The following is a 22,590-nucleotide window of genomic DNA, read 5'->3' on the forward strand; positions in this document are numbered from 1 at the left end:
GCATTCTTAACTTTGCATAGTAGTTTTATTATGCATTTTTAACTTTGCATAATACTTTTACTTTGCATTCTTAGATTTGCATAGTATTTGTACTCTGCATTCTTAAATTTGCATAGTAATACATTTATGCATTTTAAAGTTTTCCTAGATGATATTTGTTATTAATTGGTTTTTTCTCATTATAAGATAATGTAAACAAGAAGAAGGTGTACAAGAAATTTAGAGCTTCCGTAGTAACTCTACTAGGGTCATGTGCAAAATTTTAAGGAAACTCTTAGAGATGACCATATTGCGAATTGAGGCTGAAAGAAACACCATTTGGAAAGTTGTTTATGGTGTTTCACGATGGTACAATCACAAAGACAATGTTAGAGAAGCATAGCCACTACACATAATCAAAGTCTTATAAGCATACTAAAAAAAAAAACGAAAATTCAAATTTGGAAAAAATAAGTGAGTGGAACTGACTTAAAGCTAAAGATAGTGGTATTCCAGTCGAGAACCATCATAACTCGGGAGTGTTTACTTATGATGTACTATTACTGTTAATATATTGGAGTTGTTTGGTATTCATATTCCGACCACAAATTTTGAAGATCGAAAACAAGTTGAAGATATATAATTAACAAAAGCGAATTCAATTTCTAAATCTTCTCTCATTATATATTAGGTTAAACTTTCTATTCAGGTTGTTGATAACTTATGCAAGCAGAGAAATCCATATACTAAATATTGAAGGTTAAAATTTGTTGGTTGTAGAAATTTTGCAACAAAACTTGTGTTTGGTCATTTGGGTTTGTTAGGGACCTTTCTCTTTTGGTTCTAGCTTTCACAAGGATTGGAGAGTTAAACCATGGAAATTAAAATTTTCATAGTGGTATTATGTAATTTTAAGTTTGTATAGTACTACTACTATGCATTTTTACGTTTGCATAGTACCAATCTAGCTAATGTTGTATGATTAGTTTAGTTGATTACAATGGTAATGCATGAATGGTATCCGTTATTCATCTTCGTATATGAAAATAAATGCAGTCAAATGTCGAAAAAAAATTAGAAAATAGGAAAAAAGTGTTATTGTTAATCTTCTCATCTTTTCAGTAGCCATTTTCTAGAACAAGATATTCACATGTACATACAAATTTGCATAGTTTAAACTAGTATGAAAATATAAATTTTCATATATAAATATAACTTTACATAGTTTAACTAGTATGAAAATATATGTTTGCATATGTAAATATAAAATTGCATAGGTTAACTACTATGAAAATATAAATTTTTATACGTTATCTCAAATTTACAGACATGTTCAGTTTCAAAAACTACTATGCAAATGACAGTTTTCATATGTAAAAAAAAAAAAAAAAAAAAAAAAATCATGTTAACCAACTATGTAAATATAAATTTTCACAGGAAAAACCAGAACTCATGTTTGTTTATATTTAAAAATTTGGTACAGTGCCAATTGCTAGTTCAATTGCGACTTGCACTTTTTATTTTCCTCTTGCAACACCACTGCTTTCATTTATTTTCTTGTTTCATATTTTTATTGTTTTTTTATTGTGGTTCATATAATTATTTTCCTCTTGGGCATTTCCACAAATAAGTAGTGAGCATATTCAACTTCTCTCCCACCTTGAATATATACCACTCAAATTTGTACCTATAAAATATGGTTATCCATGAACCTATTTTATATCACAAGAAATAGTGTTCTTTTTTTAGTGTAACAAAGAATCTTCACTACTTTATTGGAAAATGTAGTTTGTCTTCGAAGGATCTTGATTTAATGAAAATGGTAGAATAGGAAACCAAAAATTTAAGGGGATAAAAATTAGACTGCAAATTGCTTACAATTTCGAAAGCGAGGAGTTTATTTGGCAAGACCTAAATAATAAAAAAGTTCTACGGATACGTTCGTGATTGAAGAGTTTACCCATAACCGGATTGGATTGAGGGGCTGAGGCCCATTTCTTAACTAAATAACTTCTATTTTAAAGTAATCAGACCTTAATGGATTTTTTAGGGGCAGGGCAAAAAAGCTGTACTTAGCTGAACAAATTGAGGGATATATGTAGTTGCAACATGGGCGAAGGCTCAAACCCAAACCTCTAACCGGATTAATCAATTTAATGATACACTACCATCAAATGTACCTTAGGACTTAGGAACATGTATTATGCAAACTTCAATTTTGCACCGCCAAGTACGACACAAATAGGCATTTGCTTCCTGAGATGCAAACAGGAAACACTTTATTTGTTGGTCGTAGGATCATCTGGTACATAAAGATCTACAACAGTGCGGGCTGTGCGGCATGCCGGCATAATATTAGAGACGAGACATATTTTTTATGTGATGCATGCTCGTGTTTTAATAGTACAAACTCGACTAATTTGAAATTTCAGTATGCTGTAATTTTCATGTAAGTGATTTCTGGTACTGCTTTACTATATGATATTAGCTAATGATCTGCTGTTTCTTCATTCTCTGTTTTTCTTGTTTTTGCCTTACAGGTTTGAGCTATTGAAATTACAGAAATTGGATAATGAGCGAAACTTTGACTCTACAATGGTGTACTTTCTTTAGCACCACAATGTAACTTGCCATTGCCATGGGAGTTTTTTTGTTTTTTTGATAAGTAGTCTTTATTGATAAAGTTGCCATAACACAATCAGATACAGCCAGTGAGTGAGATCCTCACGAAAAGTACAGAGAGTGAAATGGGGGAAAGAACAAACACAGAGCCCACCCTCCTCTTGATTATGGGGGAAAGAACAAACACAGAGCCCACCCTCCTCTTGATTACAATCAACGTGTATTATCTGCCCAGAATCACATTGTGCCAGTCCTTAAAACGGTAATTTCTCCTCTCACATGATGCGGACATCTTACCACAGTAGCCCCTTCACTTCTAAAACAGACTTGTAAACAGAAACTGGCTTGTTCCTAAAGATACGGTAATTTCTCTTCTTCCATATATTCCATATAACTGTTTAAGGTAATAACTGCCACAATTTGGAGCCAAACTCATTCCCCCTTCTTCTCGGCCAACTATGCAATAAGGACTGAAGAGAGTCGTTCTGTGCCATTGACGAAAACGCGCTTGCAGTCGAATCCATCAATTGTGCCCACAACTCCAAAGCAAAATAGCAATGCATAAACAGATGATCGATAGACTCGTCAAGTGTATTGCACATGGAGCAAGTAGGCGGAACAATGGTTCCGCTATGGATAAGAGCATCTACCGTCAACGTGCGACCAAGTATGGCACACCCGAATGTAGCGACCCAGTTTATGAGGGCCGCGGGTCTGGCGGATAAGGGAGCCAGGAAGAGGACGGGGTGTGGGATGACGGACATGCTATTTAAGGCCGTGGTCATGGAAGCCAAGTATGGAAGCCGAGAACCGAGGACCGATAGCGGAGAGCCGCGGCGCGGAAGGCTAGCTGACGTGGAATTGGACCATCTGGACACGTGCCTAGCAGGAGGAAGGGCGAAACCCTAACGTCGTACGGGAACTTAACACATGGCAATCCATAGACCGCAAGATGAGTGGACAGATGGAGGGCCCAAGGGAGAGGAAGGGAATTATAAATAGAATAGTAGAGGAGGAGAAGAGATAGGTCACAACATTTGGCGCCGTCTGTGGGGAAGAAAAGAAAGAGAGAGTAAAAAATAGTGAGATGGCAACAAAAAGAAGAGTGGGGCGACCAAAAAAGACGATCGCCCGCCGGTAGACGGACGGGAGTCAACAAGGAACGGGGGGGGGAGCGGGGATAGGGAAGAGACAAGAATGTCCGAGTCGAGGAAGCAAGGTTGTTGCATGAAGAAATATTGAGGTTGAGGGAGGAAAATGAGGGGTTGAGAAGGGAGAGAGAAACAATAGAGGAGTTGGAAAGGGAGGTGTCTAGAGCAGGGAAAGAGGAGGAAGGGGGAACTGATGCGGAAGAACAAACGGGGGTGGGGCTCACTAAGGAACAAGTCAGAGAAATGATAGCCAGCGATTTGAAGGCTAGCTTGGGATAGACCAAGGGAGCGGGAGGTACGGCGAGTCAGGTGGTGGCGGGGTTGAATCGCAACCCACTGGCAGATTTGATATGGAAGTCGGAAGTGCCGAAGAGGTTCAACCAGCCAAGGTTTGAGAGGTATGATGGAACGGAGACCCAAATGGTGACCATTCATCATTTCCAGCCAGGATGCCGTTGTGGCGGGGAGCCGCGGTATATGACGGACTAAGATGTATGATGTTCCCGCAAGCTTAAAAGGGGGAGCATCCGATTGGTATTTACAGTTACCTTCTAAGAGTATTAATAACTTTCGGGAGTTGGAGCAGCGCTTCATTGATCACTTCATACACCAAAAGAAGCGTGTGGTGGACATCGCGGCCTTGTTCAACGTAAAGGCGCGAGGTTCTGCGGAATCGATGAGAGATTTCTTGTGTAGATTCAAGGAGACTTTGAAAGTGGAGAATCTAGACGAAAGGACGGCGGTGATAGCTTCGAGAGAGGGTTGCCCGGGGACCGGTACACATGAATCGGTAGCAAAGAATGAGATAGCAACATTACTGAGACTTGTATCCGGGGTGGAAAAAAGTACATCGTATGAGGACACCATCGAGGAAGGAAGTGAGAAGGCCAGGAAAGGCGGTGTTATCGTTGGACAAAGCTGAGGGGCGTCGGCAATATGAACCCTCTGACAAAGGGGGCAGCGGGTATCGAAGGTATTCATCGCGGCCCGAGAGGGGCCGAGAAGAGGCTAGGAGGGAGAGTCGAGACAAAAAGCCCTATCGCGAGGAAGAGCAAGTGCCACTGAATAAGTCGTTGAGTGAAATACTACTGTTGATTCAAAATGTGCAGGGGTATGAGGGTCCGCGAACCAAGCCAGTGGAGGTACAAGGCAGACCTTATTGTGCTTATCATCAAATACACAATCATGAGACGAACGGCTGCTATGCGTTAAGGTGGTTAATTCAGAGGATGATAGGAAAGGGATTATTGAAGGAGTTTGTAGCGGAAGGGGAAAAAGGGGAGCGGACGCCACCTGGGAGGATAATGGAACGCATCAACGTGATCTTCGATGGAGAGATATTGAGCCACAATGCACACCGCCACGAATAAAGGCGAAATTAAAACAAGTGTAAAGAAATTACATGAGATGCAAGGCAGTCATTGGACGGATTCTGAGGGTCGCAAAAGGAAGGAAGAGCATAACGCTCACCGACGCTGACCTCCGAGCCATCGACTCCCGCATGAGGGGACGCGTTGGTGGTCCGCGGTGACTATAGGAAATTACATAGTAAGAAGGGTGTTGGTGGATTGGCGGCTTTTTTGAGTTTGGGATGGCTGGATTTATTGGATTACTATTTAGAGGGGCAATGGAAGAAATGAAGATAGAAAGGAAGCAGTTGAGACCTCACCGGCAAATTTGTATGGGTTCAATCCGGGAGCATGATCTGAACCGCTTTGGGAGCTCCGCCCCTATGATCGGGACTGTTACGGTGTTTTCAAAGGTTTAAGGTGGTGGATGCCGACATCGCTAAAGATTCAACGCCATCCCGGGAGGAGATGGATTCACGAGATGAAAGCAGTCCCCCACTTACTACCAAGTGATTCGGTTCCCTTACCCGCCGGGTATACGAGGTCCGCAATAAAAAATTTTATTCATGTGGATGGTTGTCAAAATTCGATCGGTGTCGGCAAAAAAATAGCCACCGAGTACGGTGAAGAGATTGATCCGCTGGTCGAGGAAGAGACCTCGCGGTCCAGGAAGAGGCAGGCATAGCAATTACAGTGCCCCGTCGGGGAGGGATCGACGGAGTTAATAGAAGGACCGAAGACCTTGGATGAGATAGAGGTAGTAAACTTGGGGGAGAACGGGAAGAGAAGTTCACATCGATTAAAGGTCCAAATTTTGTCCGAGGAATGGAAGAGCAAATTAGTACGGTTCTTGTTTGCTAACCAAGATGTGTTTGCCTGGATGATCGAGGAAGTCACCGGGTTGGACCCGGAGTTCGCATGTCATAAGTTACATATGAGGGGACGCCAAACCGGTAAAAAGACGAAGATCACGAGGGATTAGGCCGAGGTACGCCGAAGGAATTCGCGAGGTTGAAAGGGGCAGGTATAATACGAGAGGTGTCCTTTACCGACTGGTTGTCAAATGTGGTAGCGGTACCTAAGAAGAATGGCAAGGCGGGATGTCGCGTCGACTTCACGGGACGTGATTCGAGTGTTCCAAAGATAGCTACCCCATGTCGAGAGTAGACGAGTTGGTGGATAGAACTGCAGGCCGGGTTTAAAGTGTTTTCTTTCATGGACGCGTCAATGGGATATAACCGGTGGCCATGTATGGGCGGATCGAAAAAGACGACCGCCGTGGTGGAAGGTGGGGCGTCTTTACATTACACAAGAATGCCGTTTGGATTGAAGAACGCCGGGGCCACATTTCAGCGCTAGGGAGAAAATGTTCGAAAGCAAGATCCGAAAGGGATTGAGATTTACATAGGCGACATGGTGGAAAAGAGCATGTCGGCGGAGGAGCATCTAGAGGGTTTGAAAGAGACATTTAGAATACTGCGGTTGTACAATTTAAAACTTAATCCGCAGAAATGTATGCTTAAGGCGTCACTACAGAAAGTTCCCGGATACATAGTTACACACCGGGAATAGAAGCCAACCCCGAAAGCGGATAAGGGCCCTAGTGGAGATGCCGCCGCCTGATGTCAAGGAGGTCGCAGACTTGCGGGAAGGGTCGCGGCTTTGAATAGATTCATCTCAAAGTCGCCGATAAGTGTAGCCGCCAGATCGGTTCTTGAGGAACACGCTGGATTTGAATGGACCCGGAGCGAGAAGGCGTTCCAAGAGTTAAAGGGTTATTTAGGCAAGGCCCCCATCTTTGTCGCGACGAACGAGGAGAAGTTGTACTTATATTTGGGGGTCACGAGTACGCCATTAGCTTCGGTACTTAGTCAGAATCAGGGTAAATTGGAAAAGCGGTACTTTCCAAAGTAAAAACACTCACTGGAGGCCGACCCAAATAGTAGAATAGAGAATATGCCTTGGCATTGGTGTTCTCGGCCCTGAAGTTGAAACCGTACTTTGAGGCGCACTCTGTAGTGGTGGTGACCAATTTGCCGCTAAAGCAAGCATTGAAAGTCGAGAAGTCGGGAAGGATCTTTGAAATGGGCGTGATGTTGAGTTCTTACGATCTGATGCTCGATTAGGGAACAAATGGAAAAGGCGCAGCGGCGGCAATTTCTTAGCGAGTTTCCGTGGAGGACCCCACCTGGGGAAACGAGATGGTCATGGAGCCGGAAAGGATTATGGAATAGGATTGGTTGGACCCCTGGGATCAAAGGAATGGATGGAGAGTCTTCGCCGATGGGTCAGCTACAGACAATTGCAATGGGATAGGGCGGCGTTGGTCACGCCGGAAAACAACGTAATAGAATTAACCATGAAGAAGGGTTCGCGGCATCAAATAACGGGCGAGTAATGAAGGCAGTAATAGCGGGCATGAGAATGGCGTAAGAGGTGGGGGTGAAAGAATTGGATGGTGTATTCCGACTCAAATTTGGTAGTGTGGTCGCAAACGGAGGGTTTGTGGCGGTGCCGCATGGCAAAATATTTGGAAGTGCTGCAAAAGAGGGCTGCCGGGTTTGCGAAGGTTAAGTTCATACACTTGGGACGCGGTGAAAACAGACATGCCGACGCCCTAGTATACGTGGCGGCCGCAATCCCTGAATCAGAAGAGAGGGTGATAAAGGTAAAGCGATTGGAGAAACCTAGTACGGAGGAGGGGGAAGAAAGAGTGGCGGAGATATGTCAGGCAGAGGAGGAAGAAGGGGGATGGATTATACCCATCAAGAGTTTTTTGTCGGGGGACGTGGTGAAAGATAAAGGGGAGAAAAGGAGACTGGAGAAGACGTCTCGGAGATACGTGCTCATAGAGGGGGAGCTATATCGAAGGAATTTCAGTGGGCCTTTGTTAAAGTGTCTCGGGCCGAAGTTAGCCCTAGAAGTGTTAGCGGAGTTGCATGGGGGAGACTGCGGGAGTCACTCAACGTGCGTAACAACAAAGACAAACACCGCAGATCGATATCCGCGGGGCTACGTTTACGGCCACACATGAAAAGGGATGCCGTGGACTATGCCAAACGATGTGAGAAGTGCGGTTCGCCGATGATCTTTGCACCAAATGGAACCATTACATAGTGTGTCAAGTCCGTGGCCTTTCGCAATGTGGGCAATGGATATAGTGGGTCCACGCCCATGGCTACAAAAGCAAAAAGGAGATTCATGTTGGCGGCCCCGATTATTTCACCAAATGGATTGAGGCGGCGGGCTCGCGAACAGTCAAGGAAACTCATGTGATCAAGTTCTTGTGGGAGAATATCATTTGTAGATTTGGGTTGCCATATATTATCATAGCAGACAATGGAACCCAGTTCACCGGGTCCAAGGTGAAGGCGTTCTTGCAAGCATACAAGGTGAAGCAGGGGTTCTCGGCCCCATACAATCCAGAAGGCAATGGGCAGGCAGAGTCTTCCAACAAGGCCATTATGAACAATCTCAAAAGAAAGCTAGAGGATAAGAAAGGAGTGTGGGCAGATGAACTTAGTCATGTTCTATGGGCATACAGGACCACGTCCTCGAATATCTACGGGGGAAACTCCCTTCTCTTTGGCTTACGGGGTAGAGGCCGTGATTCCCACGGAAATGGTAGCAGCCACGACGAGGACAAGGGCGGTGGAGACGGGGCTGAACGAGGGCATACTGGCAGTGGATATGGCCTTAGCCGAAGAGAGAAGAGACGAGGCGCGAATCAAACTAGAGGAATACCACCGCAGCCTGCAGAGACGTTATAACAAGAGGGTCAAGCTGCGACAGTTCAGGGTAGGGGATGCCGTATTGCGACGGGTGACGCAGAGTACCAAGAGAGAGAATGACGGAAAGCTCGGGCCGAACTGGGAGGGGCCCTATACAGTGGTCGACGTAGGAGGAGCTGGTACTTACAAGTTAAGAACAGCGGAAGGAAAGGTGCTAGAAAAGCCATGGAATGTGAAAATGTTAAAAAAGTTTCATGTCTGAATGTAATGAAAGTCCAGAATGATACACTGGAGCTATTTGTAAATATATAATACGATGGCACTTTTGAGGAGTAAATTTCACCATCCTACATAAACTGCAACAGTCAGGCTAAACACAGGTGAGGGCAAGAGACGCCCGAGGACGAGAGGTCCACCTCAAGCTAGAGCCGCGGATCCGGGAGAGCCGTCCGCGGAAGAAAGGCATACCGCGACCGGGGGGCAAAGAGAAGCCAGTGGTGGCCACTCCCAAAAAGAGGCCGCGGTGGGGAGGAGCCTTCCGCGGTCGAATGGTTCAAATCAGGCCCACGGCAGGTCGAGCTGCCCCGATGGAACTCGGAGTCAACGAGTGACTCCAAAGGGAAAAGAGACATTCCCAAGCGAGAGGCGGGGATCACACATGGGGGCAAGAAGAGAGAAGGCCCCAGCGTAGATAAGGACGAAGTGAGAAGAAATAGAGGAAAGAAATGACGAACAGCAGCATGCCAGACAAAGCAACAATTAAAACTAAGAGATCATACATGTAATCGAAAAGAGTGAAACAGTTTCTAATCACACCAACATACAGGTGAAAGGGAAAGAGCAAATAAGTTTAGGGGCACACTTAGTTGGAAGAGTAAGTTACAAAATAACTAATACAATAACAGACAGCCAGCGGGGGGCTAGTCTAAATCCTGCACTAGATCTTTGGCAAGGGGAGCATGGTCGAGAGCACGCGAGTCGGGGCCCGGGGAGGCGGCCTCGCAAACAGAGCCTTCAGGCAGCGGATCGAGGAGGGCAACGTCAACTGACCCCGAAACAAGCGGCTCTGGGGCATTGGGGACCGCGGCTGATGGATCTTCCGACATGGGAGAGGGTGGCTTTTCGGGAAGGAGTCGGCCTTCTTTGAGTAAACGCACATGTTCCTCAGCAAGCTTCTTGGCCACCCGTTTGTCAGCTTGAGCCTTGAAGCTTATCCGCAGCTGCTCCATGTCCTGAGTGTGTTGCAGAAGGAGAGCGGCCGTATTCTCCTTATGTTGGAGGACAAGGGCGTCCCATTGTTTTCTTAGGCGGTCGTTCACTCCGTCCATGAAGGCCTGGTGGGAAGCTTCAGCGGTCCTCAATTCATCCTCAGCTCGGAGTTTGGCCATGTCCGCGGCCGACAAATCAGCTTGGAGGCGCTCACAGGTGGCCCTTAGTCCATCAGGGCCGCCGACCTCCTTCTCCAAGGATTCCATAGAACTCAGGGAGGAGAAGAGGCCGCGGATCATATAGGCCATGTCCAGGCTCACCTAACAAGGGAAGAGCAGTCAGAATAAGGGGCAAAGCAGAAAGTGCAAAGTGGGCAAGAGAGACATACCTTCTCCCAGCCGGCATACAAAGAGGTGCGATACTGTTCAAAGGTCCCAGAATCAGCATAGGCCAAGTCGCGGGGAAGATGGGAGCCGTAGAACATGGCTGCGGCCACAGCAGGGTTTTCTAGAGAAGAATCCTCTACATTGACCGGGCGGCCGCGCACCTTGAAGTGGGGGCGGAAAGTTTCTGGAGTCGTAGACCCAGGGAGAGAGCGAGCGGTTTCTTTGCCGGGCCGCCGGGGATGTGGAGAGGACGGAGGAGTCGCAGAAAGGCTTGCAGTAGGTGAGGACCTGCGGCGCTTGTGTGGGGGCTCTTCAGATGAGGGATCCGCGGATGGGTGGGGGATAGCAGAGGCCGGGACAGTGCGGGAAGGAGGGACTTCAGTCACGTCATCGTCCGAGTCGCTGTCGAACAGCTTGATCTTGGAGACGTCCATAGGGGGAGGTGATGAGTCGGCTGGAGGGGAATTGGGGGGAATATATTGATCGTCCCAGTCAGTAAGGGAACGGAAAGAAGGAGATGTATATTGGTGGGGTCGAGAAGGAAGGTGTGCGGTGGACTTTCTGACTATCTCCTCTAGAGCCCGAGCCCGGGCCTGAGACTTGGTGGTTTTACGAGTGAAGCCGCGGCGGCGGGGTTTACTTTGGGAAGGATGGGAGGCGGATAGTGAGGATGGAGAAGGACGAGGCTTTCGTTCTTTGGGGGGCGGATGACGATAGAAGGGAGCTGAGTATTTACCCAAGGTGTGCAGAGAAGGGTCAGTCAATAAGGGGGTTCCATGAGAGGGATCTATGCCGAGGACTTCAGCTTGAGAAGAGCCCAGATTGCGGATTTGCTCAAAGATTGCAGACTTCAGGCCGACGTAAAATCGGGATTTGGAGTCGGACTTCCAACCTGCACAGGAGAGAAATAGAGATAAGGAGTGAGTCCGCAGTATAAGTCAACATAAGAAAGAGAGGCAGTAAAGCGAACTCACCACGGGGCAGGAAGGTGAGATGGTTGAGAGTCACTTCAGATGGAATCTCCGCGGACAAGAAACTACCAGAGACATACAGGGGGTAGTGATGCCAAGTTTTGTCCGAGGTGGTGAGTTTGAGAATGAAGGACTGTTTACCGAGGCGGACACAGAAAGAGTGGTACCCAATGCTCACATCTTTGGTACTTTTGCGTATGTAATAGTGAGAAATTATGTCGCGGAGGACTATTCGGGGCTCGTGGTGGAGGTTGTAATAGTTTGCGGCATACATGATACGCCAAAAATTACCGATACCCTGGCAAGGGGGAATGTTGAAGTGGTTACATACGTCGACCATAGCTAGTAAATTCGTGGACGGCAAAAGTTCGATACGGCAATTATTCGCCTAAGATTCGAAATTTTCAACAATAATACTTTTAAATATTCGGTCCAATAAAACGCTAACGGTAAAAATACGATATATGTGTTTTAAACGGGTATAATACGAATGCATTCTTTTAAAATTTGGCTATATATTTTACATTTAAAATTTTGATATATAAGTATATAACGTTTTTATTTTTATTTTTGCAATTTTATTCATGAAAAAATAATACAAATGTCAAATTTTTGGTTCTACTTACTATTACTAACACATTTATTTTTTGTTCCAACTAAGGCCCGATCCAACCAATTCGCAAATTAAACCGTATCATTCAAAAATTTGCCAAATTATTCATTTTATTCGCCAAACCTTATAATTCGTGAATAATTCGGCAATTATAAGTTTGGCCCAACCAATTCGCGAATTAAACCGTATCATTCAAAAATTCGCCGAATTATTCGTATTATTCGCCAAACCTTATAATTCGCGAATAATTCGGCGAATTACTAGCTATGACGTCGACATCTAGTCGAGACAGCGGTAGTCGCAAGCCAGAGACAATTTGGCCGACTGTGACCACGAGGCATCCCGGTTTGGGGGGAACCAGATGAGGGAAGTGAGTCACGTTGGGCACGTGCTCGAGGAGGATGTCGTCCGGGATGCCATAGCCAACCCTAATCGCTTCCAGATTAGGTCGACGGGAGCGTGGGGGAGGCGGTGGAAGCTTGAAAGGCCGCCCAGTGGTGGAGGGGGCCGCGGTGGGATCAGGCGGAGGAGAAGACTCCTCCGCATACGACCGCGATGAAGTCGGATCGTCGGATTGGGAATCCGACATGGGAGGGAGCTAAGGAATATGAACGGTTTACGAAAAGAAATGGGAAAATTAAAGAGAAAAGATTACCAACCTGGTGCACCAATCCAGCAGCAGAGGCGGACGTTTAAGCAGGCGAAGTGTGTAGAATGGAGGAGTGGGAGGAAAACTAGAAAGGGGAAGGAGTTGACTGTGAACAGGGGCGAGAGTAGCGGGGAAGGAAAGAGGAAGGTTAAAAAATGGCGTCTGGTAAGGAAGAAGTAGAAGGGTGAGAAAGAAATGAGAAGGAAAGAAGGAGTAAGTAGAAGTTGAAGCATGGAGGGGGTAAAAAGGGAAAGAAATAGGATCGAAAACCAAGGAACCGTCAGTTGAACCAGAGGAAAGGTGACGCGTGGAGGAGCAAGAAACGAGGCGACACGAACCAAGCACGCGGGTGACACGTGCGTCAGTAATAGAAAGGCGTGCAGCAAAAGTTACGGAAAAAGACAGATGATTTGAGTTCTCGAGTCCACGAACATTCGGGAGGTTCGCGAACTCGAGAGGGGGCATTGTAGCGACCCAGTTTATGAGGGCCGCGGGTCTGGCGGATAAGGGAGCCAGGAAGAGGACGGGTGTGGGATGACGGACATGCTATTTAAAGCCGTGGACATGGAAGCCAAGTATGGAAGCCGAGAACCGAGGACCGATAGCGGAGAGCCGCGGCGCGGAAGGCTAGCTGACGTGGAATTGGACCATCTGGACACGTGCCTAGCAGGAGGAAGGGCGAAACCCTAACGTCGTACGGGAACTTAACACATGGCAATCCATAGACCGCAAGATGAGTGGACAGATGGAGGGCCCAAGGGAGAGGAAGGGAATTATAAATAGAATAGTAGAGGAGGAGAAGAGATAGGTCACAACAACTGTTTAAGGTAACTGTTTAAGGTAATAACTGCCACAATTTGGAGCCAAACTCATTCCCCCTTCTTCTCGGCCAACTATGCAATAAGGACTGAAGAGAGTCGTTCTGTGCCATTGACGAAAACGCGCTTGCAGTCGAATCCATCAATTGTGCCCACAACTCCAAAGCAAAATAGCAATGCATAAACAGATGATCGATAGACTCGTCAAGTGTGTTGCACATGGAGCAAGTAGGCGGAACAATGGTTCCGCTATGGATAAGAGCATCTACCGTCAACGTGCGACCAAGTATGGCACACCGAAGAAAATTTTCACCTTCAAGGGAATAGGTACAATCCACACCAATTTGACAGGAAAGGGATGTGTTGAAACCACCTGATTGCAAACCTGGGCAGATAAAGCTTCATAAAAAGAACACACTGTGAACATGGTATTTTTCGACAAACACCACAAAGCGTTGTCTTTTCTAGTTGAGCAAATTCCTAGATATAACCACTCTTGTTTTCCGAGACTTGAAAGATAAGCGGAAACTTCTCAGCCAAGGGTTCGTCGTCTAGCCATATATCTAACCAGAACATACATTTGTGACCATTACCTACCGTGAACTGTGAGGGAGTAATATTCACATCTAATGAATATTAGACACGTGTCTAGCATAAACAGAAATACCACACCAACCTCATGTCAACGTCCTCCAAACTCGTTTCATAAGCAGCTCACCTCATGTAGGTGGTTTACTTCAGCTCGCTTCAGAATAACGTAGGTCAAACAGATGATCTCACACAAAACGCCTCAACTTATGACACCATCTCTTATCCATATGCAATAATTACCAAAGCTGCACTTTCACAAACCACTGCCGCAAGCTACTAATCACTGCCAGTGATCCCCATTATTACAGAATTCCTACCAAAGCCAACCTAACACTCATCCTTAATCTTAACCATACATCTGTACATGTCAGCACACGTGTCTCACAAATCTTCATACTCAACGGCTATAAATACCATCTACATGAACTACGTCAGACCTGATTCTTCTCTCCCCCCAGAATCGAGAGTAAGATACGTAGGCAGTTAGCTCATCAACGAATTCGGTCTTTCCCACATTCAATCCCAGTCTCCTTCTGATATCGTATGTAAAGGTAGACTAAAACGCACATTTACATTGGCGCCGTCTGTGGTCTCGATTTCTTGAAAAACCACTTAATAACTCCCAAAACCAAAAAGACAACTTCTCAAGCCCACGAAGCATGGCAAGCCTCGAAGCTCAAATCTAGAGTCTAGCAGGTCAGCTAGGAACAATGAACGAACAGATCACACTGCTCAGGCAGGAGAACGTCACACTACGCGCGCAAGGGGACACTCAAAATCCACCTGGTGCCATGCATCTACAAAACTACTACTGTTAGTTCGTACTAACTCTTTGGTGCTAGTTCACATTTTTTACATGTCAATCAAGCTCCAAACTAGGGGCTAGCCACAGCCGCCTCCGGACTGGGGCTTATTGTTGCCATCTAAACATGTTCAGTTTTGTTCATATGCTCTATGCATCTCCAGAATTATTAATTCTTTGGTGCTAGCTCGCATTTTTTACAGGTCAATCAGGCTCCAACACTGGGGCTAACTATAGTAATTCAAGGCTAGCTATTGATGACGATCTCCAAATCAGGATGCCCACAGACTCACTCGAGTCACAACACCCAGCTGAGTATAACGCTCACTTAAGCTAAAACGCTACATAGCATCACCACTTCTCTTCTGTTGTGAAGACCCCAGAGGTCGCCTCTGCTCCTGTTATCAAGACCCCAGAGGTCGCCTCCGCTCCTGTTATCAAGACCCCAGAGATCGCCTCCGCTCCTATTATCAAGACCCCAGAGGTCGCCTCAACTCTTGTTGTCAAGGCTAGCTAACAACTGCGATCTCCAAATTAGGACGCTCACTAGAGCCGCCAACTCACTAGCGCAGGCAGACTCACTTGGGTCCTAACGCCCACCTGAGTAACACGCTCTCTTGAGCTCATAGGCTCCAGAGCCTCTCAAATTCTCACTAGTTGAGGACCTATAACTCTAGGATCAACTCAGTGAGAACGCTTTCCGTGAGCAATAAATACACTTTCATAAGCTAACAAACTCTCCTCGAGCAGCACGCTCTCTTGAGCTCATAGGCTCTAGAACCTCTCCAATTTTTACTAGTTGAGGACCTATAACTCTAGGATCAACTCAGTGAGAACGCTCTCCGTGAGCAATACGCTTTCATAAGCTAACACGCTCTCCGCGAGCAGCACACTCTCTTGAGCTCATAGGCTCCAGAGCCTCTCCAATTTTCACTAGTTGAGGACCTATAACTCTAGGATCAACTCAGTGAGAACGTTCTCCGTAAACAATACGTTTTCATAAGCTGACACGCTCTCCACGAGCAGCACGCTCTCTTGAGCTCATAGGCTCTCCAATTCTCACTAGTTGAAGACCTATAACTCTAGGATCAATTCAGTGAGAACGCTCTTTATGAGCAATACGCTTTCATAATCTAACACGCTCTCCGCGAGCAACACGCTCTCTTGAGCTCATAGGCTCCAGAGCCTCTCCAATTCTCACTAGTTGAGGACCTATAATTCTAAGACCAACTCAGTGAGCAATACGCTTTCATAAGCTAACACGCTCTCCGTGAGCAGCACGCTCTCTTGAGCTTACAAGCTCCATAGCCTCTCCAATTCTCGCTAGTTGAGGACCTACATATCTACTGATCCCCATCATTACAGAATTTCTACCAAAGCCAACCTAACACTCATCCTTGATCTCAACCATACATCTGTACATGTCAGCACACGTGTCTCACAAATCTTCATACTCAACGGCTATAAATACCACCTACATGAACTATGTCAGACCTGATTCTTCTCTCCCCCCAGAATCGAGAGTAAGATACGTAGACAGTTCGCTCATCAACGAACTTGGTCTTTCCCATATTCAATCCCAGTCTCATTCTGATATTGTATGTAAAGGTAGACTAAAACGCACCATTACAAACTGTATACCATTCCTGAACTTGCCACGGGGAGTTCCCACCTAATGATATAGGCAGAAATTTAGACAAGCTGTATCTTTTTTGATTACACAAAGCAAGACTTTAGATACTCTCTGACAAAATATGTTTACAAACGGGGGCTCATTTCTTAAATTGAACTTGCAGAACCAAATAAATACTGGATGTTCACACTTTAACAGTTTAACTATAGCTGCTGCTTTTCTGGTGAGTACTTTTAATTGTCATATTTAACTTCACAGGGGATTTTGATCAGTCTTTTTGCAGTGCGAACTATGGCTTTTCTTTACCTTTTTTTTTCTAACCGAAAATACAAAATAGCAAAAAAAAAAAAAAAAAAAAAAAAAAAGCCCAACCCTTCTCTGCTCATCACAGTACAATCTAAACTGCATCTTCCTCATTACGGGTTCTCCTTGGCCACAAATCCAATGTTTGCTTCCTATATCTTCCGAATGTTCACTCCAACAAATAACAGTGTCCTGTGTCACCTAACTCGAGAACAATGATTTCTCCGTGGACACTGAAAATCCGACGAACAACGATTTCACCGATTGCGATACAACTTCTATTCACGTACTTTACCAAAAACAGAATGTGCTGATTTGTATCGGTTTGTAAACAGATAAAGAAAAAAAAATGCTTAATTTACAGACAAAAATATGCTGGTACAAATAATAGAAACTTGTCATTCAGATACATGAGTTCCGGGTGTGGTAAACAACTGCCTTCGCAAAATCTTGCTGCTTTGAATGGTCATCAAGGACCGGTTTACAATTTGACCTCAACCAATCATTCAGATATGAGGTACTTAATCTTCTAATTAGATTACAATTTGTTTAATTTTATCAGAAATATTATTATCTGGCTATACATGATGAATTTAGAGGTAGCTAGGAGGAAGTGGTCAGACCAATAGTTCGTGGATGCATGTTGATCATTTTTATGTTTGCAACAACTTTTTCATGGCATTAGTGATACAATACAGCTCATCGTCTCTAACCGAGATACTAAAATCCAATCTTTCCCAAACAATTTTTAGATATAATTCCTTGTTTTTACAATCGTAATCAATCAAAGGAATTGAAATATCAAATTATTATCGAAAAAAAATTACAGTGTATTGATTCAAACCATATTCTGTACGTGCACAAAGAGATTCGATGCATGGAGGTATTTGCTCTGAGCCTCTGTCTTCATTCAAGATATATCATTATAATCGTGTACAATCTAGACAGCCCATTAAATGTTTGATTTGCAATGTTTTGCATTATACCAAAAAATAGCCCTTAACATAGAAGCGTGTACAACCTGAAACCATAATGTGAGGTAATTTGTTCAACGAACATTTTGTGAAAGATACCCAACTTTTAAACTTAAATTCTGAGCAACTTGGGACAGTACAAGTTGGGTGGGTGATTTCCTTGGTGTGATCTCCAAGTTGAAATCATTTGGGATAGAAAGTAGCTAGATTGAGGTGTGACCTTCTAGTGAAATCTCCCAACATAGCTATTATCTAATCGGACAATACTCTATATATTGCAAGCACACTTTTGTTGTAAATTTGTGATTGTGTCCTGATTTCAGAGCGCATGCTCATGGATATTCAGGAGATGTTTGGTTAAATATTTGAAACATGTCCGTGGTTTAAATCATCATGCATGTACATTGCTCGATTGAATTAACAGTTTGGACTCCGGAGTCTGGACCACTATGTTACTAACATTATTGTACTAGCGGAAGCTCGTTTTTGTTGTGAATTTGTAATTATGTCCTGATTTCAGAGCACATGCTCATGGATATTCAGGAGATGTTTGTGTGAAATAAAGAAAAACTAAGAATAACACTAACAGTTGGGAATGGCTACTTTGTTATTGAACTTCAACTGGCTTTTATAAAGCCTTACAGATAACTATCAAAGCAAAACAAAACAACCCACGTTTATAGCCTAGAGACGTGGTAACAACTATGACTTACTCAAATGCAACTACTCAAACCGCCTCAATAATTGGGCTACAAGGTCCGACCTCTTCATTCCCTCCCCCTAAACTAATTGGGCTACAAGGATCCAAAAACAAACTAGTTTATCAAAAATCGTCCACAAACTCCAAGTCGCTCTCTCATTCTTTGAAAAGACTCCAACTTCAGTGGCTTTGTGAACACATCACCACTGATCATGTGTACCACCGGTGTAGCAAATTCACGACTCCATCATTTGCAAGGTTACGAAGGAAATGAAATCTCACTTGTATATGTTTGCTTCTTCCATGTAAGACGATTCTTAGCTAGCTTAATGGTTGAGCTATTGTCACGAAAATGACTGTGCTTTCATTCCCTTCATACCCCAACGTCTCCAACACCCTCTTCATCCATAATTGCTTGAGTTGAACATACAAAGCAGCCATGTATTCTCGCCGGTTGTACTTAAGGCAACGATCGGTTGCTAGCGTGAGGACCAAGCTACTCGGTGAGCTTAAGACAAAAGCATAGCCCGAGGTGCTCTTCCTATCTTCCACATCACCAAAGATAATCACTATCGATTGAATCCAATCACTCCTTATTTCCATCCTTCTTATACAACGGTCCAAAACCGTAAGTTCCTTGTAAATAACGTAAAATTCGTTTGGCGTACCAAGAGATGAAGCTCTGTTGGTTTTCGACATATATCGACCGATCAAACCGATTTGCATACATAATATCCGGTCTTGTGGCTGTCATATACATCATGCTACTGACCAATTGTCTGTAATAAGAACTATCTACCTCTATTCCATTATCATCTCGAAAAATCTTAAAACCCGGGCAGATTGGATTTTGAACAGAGTTACAGTGTTCCATACCAAATTTCTTTAGAACTTCCAGCACATATTTCTTTTGGTGAATAAAAATTCCTTCACTAAGCTGTAAAACTTCTAACCCAAGAAAGAACCTCATTTTACCAAGATCTGTCATGTCAAATTCATTCATCATCGATTTCTTAAACTCAGCGACCATATTCTCATCGTCTCCAGCATAAATCAAGTCATCAACATAAAGGCTAATAACCAAGAGTTTACCTTGTTTACTGACCTTGGTGAAGAGTGTTTGTTCACTTTTACACTTCTCAAAGCCTTCGTTCAAAAAATAAGCTTCAAAACGGCTGAACCATGCCCTCGGCGCCTGCTTGAGCCCATATAATGCTTTATTGAGCTTATAGACTTTGTGCATTGCAGTTTTCACCTCATATCCTCTTGGTTGATCGACATAAACATCTTCGGTCAAATTTCCCTGAAAAAAGGCTGATTTAACATCAAGTTGATAAACAGACCATCCTCTTTGTGCAGCTAAGGCAAGAAACATTCGAACATTATCCATACGGGACACAGGTGCATATACTTCCTCATAGTCAATGCCGTACTTCTGTGCGTAGCCTTTGGCAACCAAGCGGGCTTTGTATCTTTCTACCTCACCGTGCTCATTGATTTTTGTCTTATAAACCCATTTAACCCCAATCTTTCTAGCACCTGCTGGCAGCTCTGTCAAGTACCATGTATTATTTTTCTGAATGGAGTTTATCTCTAAATCCATAGCTTCTCTCCATTTTACATCAGCTACTGCTTCCTCATAGGTCATTGGATCGGTAGTGGCAAGAAATGCCCAATTAGCCACAACATCTTCATCAGAAAGCTCTTCTCCAGAGACATAGTCCCCCGCCCATACAAGGGTTCTTCTCGTTCTCACACTTAAAAATCCAGAAGACGAGATTTCTGGGTTCACAAGATTTGGTACAGCTTCATCTTCGTTGCTTCTTGCATTCTCGTCTTCTGACTCATCCGAAGTATGCAGCTCGTCATCGTCACCCCACTTCAAATCAAGAGCAATCTTCTCTTCAAAACTGTCATCCCAGTTCCATTTCTTGTCTTCTTCAAAGACAACATCTCGACTAATTACTACCTTCTTCAGAACAGGATCATAAAGTCTATAGGCCTTCGATTCTTCACTCACTCCCAACATAACACAGCTCCGGCTTTTGTATTCCAGCTTCGTTCTTCGTGCATCCGGAACATGATAATGTGCAACACTGCCAAAAACCCTGAAATGAGTTACTGAAGGTTTAACCCCACTCCACGCCTCTTCCGGTGTCATGTCTGTGACGGATAAAGTGGGGCTCCTGTTGAGAACATAGAGACTCCAGTTGACCGCCTCCGGCCAAAATATTTTGGGGACACCTTTCTTTGACAACAAACTCCTCACCATGTTCATCACTGTCCGGTTTTTCCTTTCTGCGACGCCATTCTGTTGCAGTGTGTATGCTGCAGTCAATTGCCTTTTAATGCCATTCTCTTTACAGAAACCATTAAACTCATTCGAAGTAAATTCCCCACCACGGTCTCTTCTTAAACATTTAATATCAAGACCTGTTTCTTTCTCTACACCATTCTTAAATAACTTGAAAAAGGCAAATGCATCTGACTTATCAATCAGAAAATGTACCCAAGCTTTTCTACTATAATCATCAATAAAACAGATAAGATACCTCTTGTGGCTGTTTGAAATAGGAGTAACAGGCCCACATATATCGGCATGAATGAGTTCGAGTTTTTGAGAAGCTCTCCATGTACTCTTCTTTGGAAAAGAGGTCTCGATGTTGCTTTCCCTTTAAGCAATCGATTACCTGACCACTGGTATCTCTGATCGTAGGCAAACCCTTCACCATACCTTTCTGCTGCAATGTTTTGAGGCTTTGGTAACCAAGGTGACCATACCTCCGATGCCAAAGATCAGTCATGTCTTGAGTTTCTGCTTGCAAACATACCTCCTTCTTCAATTGCTTCTCTGCTGGCTGTGACTCGGATAGCAAGGCAAACATTCTATTTGCAGTCATGTCAGTGTGGATAAACAAGCCTCTTGAGGGATGATAAATTCGACATTCATTGGATTGAATCAGCACAGCTAGGCCTTTCTCTTGCAACTGACCAATGCTAAGAAGATGATTTTGTAACTCAGGCACATAGAAGACCTCCGTGACTACGTGACTAGCACCCTCCAGAAACAGTCTCACATTCCCTTTCCCAACCACATTCATCCTCATATTATTTCCGAGCCTCACTATGTGTGTGAAACTCTCATCCAAATCACAAAATAAAGAGCGATCACCGCACATATGGTTACTACAACCAGAATCAAGGAACCATAAATTATTTCGATTACCTCCGCGCATCTCCACATATGCCATAAGCAGTAGTTCCTCTGACTCATCAAACTCCACATAGTTCGCCTTCTTTTCCCACATTGGACAATCATATTGATAATGTCCAAGCTGGTGACATTTGTAACACTCGATCGTAGCTTTGTCATAGGTCTGTCGGCCTCTTCCTCTGCCCCTTCCTCCTTGAAAGGTTGTTCTTCCACGCCCCCTCGCATTACTCCCTTCGGCATGAGTGACTTTGAGTGCTTGTTCTTCCCCACTTGAATGCCTCCGAAATTTCTGCTCATGAACTAATAAAGAGCTTTGCAATTCATCAACTGACAAGCACTTGATATTTTTCGATTCTTCAATCGAACATACAATATAATTGTATTTCTCAGATAAGGAGCGCAATACCTTTTCAACAATCTTTGCATCCTGCAGATCTTCTCCTAAATTACGCATACTGTTTGCAACAATCATCACTCTTGAGAAGTAATCATTGATTGATTCTCCCAATTTCATCTCGAGCACCTCGAAATCTCTTCTGAATGTCTGCAGTTGCGCATTTCTGACTCTCTCATTCCCTTGATATCTTGTTTTCATCGAATCCCAAATCGCTTGGTCGTGTCCTTCCTCAAGAATGGTTTTCAAAGTAGTCTTGTCTATGGCCCGAAAAGGTAATTCTTTACCTTTAGATCCTTCAAATTTCATCGCCGCAAGATCCGTTCTCTCAGGCACCATTAAGAACCTCTCCTCTTGTTGGTTCTATGACTCTGTTTCCACCAATCGACCACCATTCCTTCGAGCAAAGCAAATTCTCTATGAGCATAGCCCAATGTTCATAGTCACCATCAAGTTTAGGAATACTCAACAATGAATCCTTCTCTGCGCCATCTATACCTG

General features: G+C 44.3%; 1 protein-coding gene across 1 annotated transcript; it reads left to right on the forward strand.

Moving 5' to 3' along the window:
- The first annotated feature begins 4,242 nt into the window (after nt 1-4,242).
- On the forward strand, nt 4,243-4,674 carry LOC147520373 (uncharacterized). The gene has a single exon (XM_086594273.1). It carries the CDS (start codon nt 4,243-4,245, stop codon nt 4,672-4,674), a length of 432 nt encoding a protein of 143 aa, XP_086450399.1.
- Nucleotides 4,675-22,590: the final 17,916 nt, after the last annotated feature.

Source organism: Coptis chinensis, chromosome 2 (genome assembly GCF_015680905.1).
Source record: "Coptis chinensis isolate HL-2020 chromosome 2, ASM1568090v1, whole genome shotgun sequence".
Taxonomy (NCBI): domain Eukaryota; kingdom Viridiplantae; phylum Streptophyta; class Magnoliopsida; order Ranunculales; family Ranunculaceae; genus Coptis; species Coptis chinensis.

Coding starts and splice junctions, on each gene's coding strand:
- LOC147520373 (XM_086594273.1), top strand. CDS start 4,243: ATGTATGATGTTCCCGCAAGCTTAAAAGGGGGAGCATCCGATTGGTAT.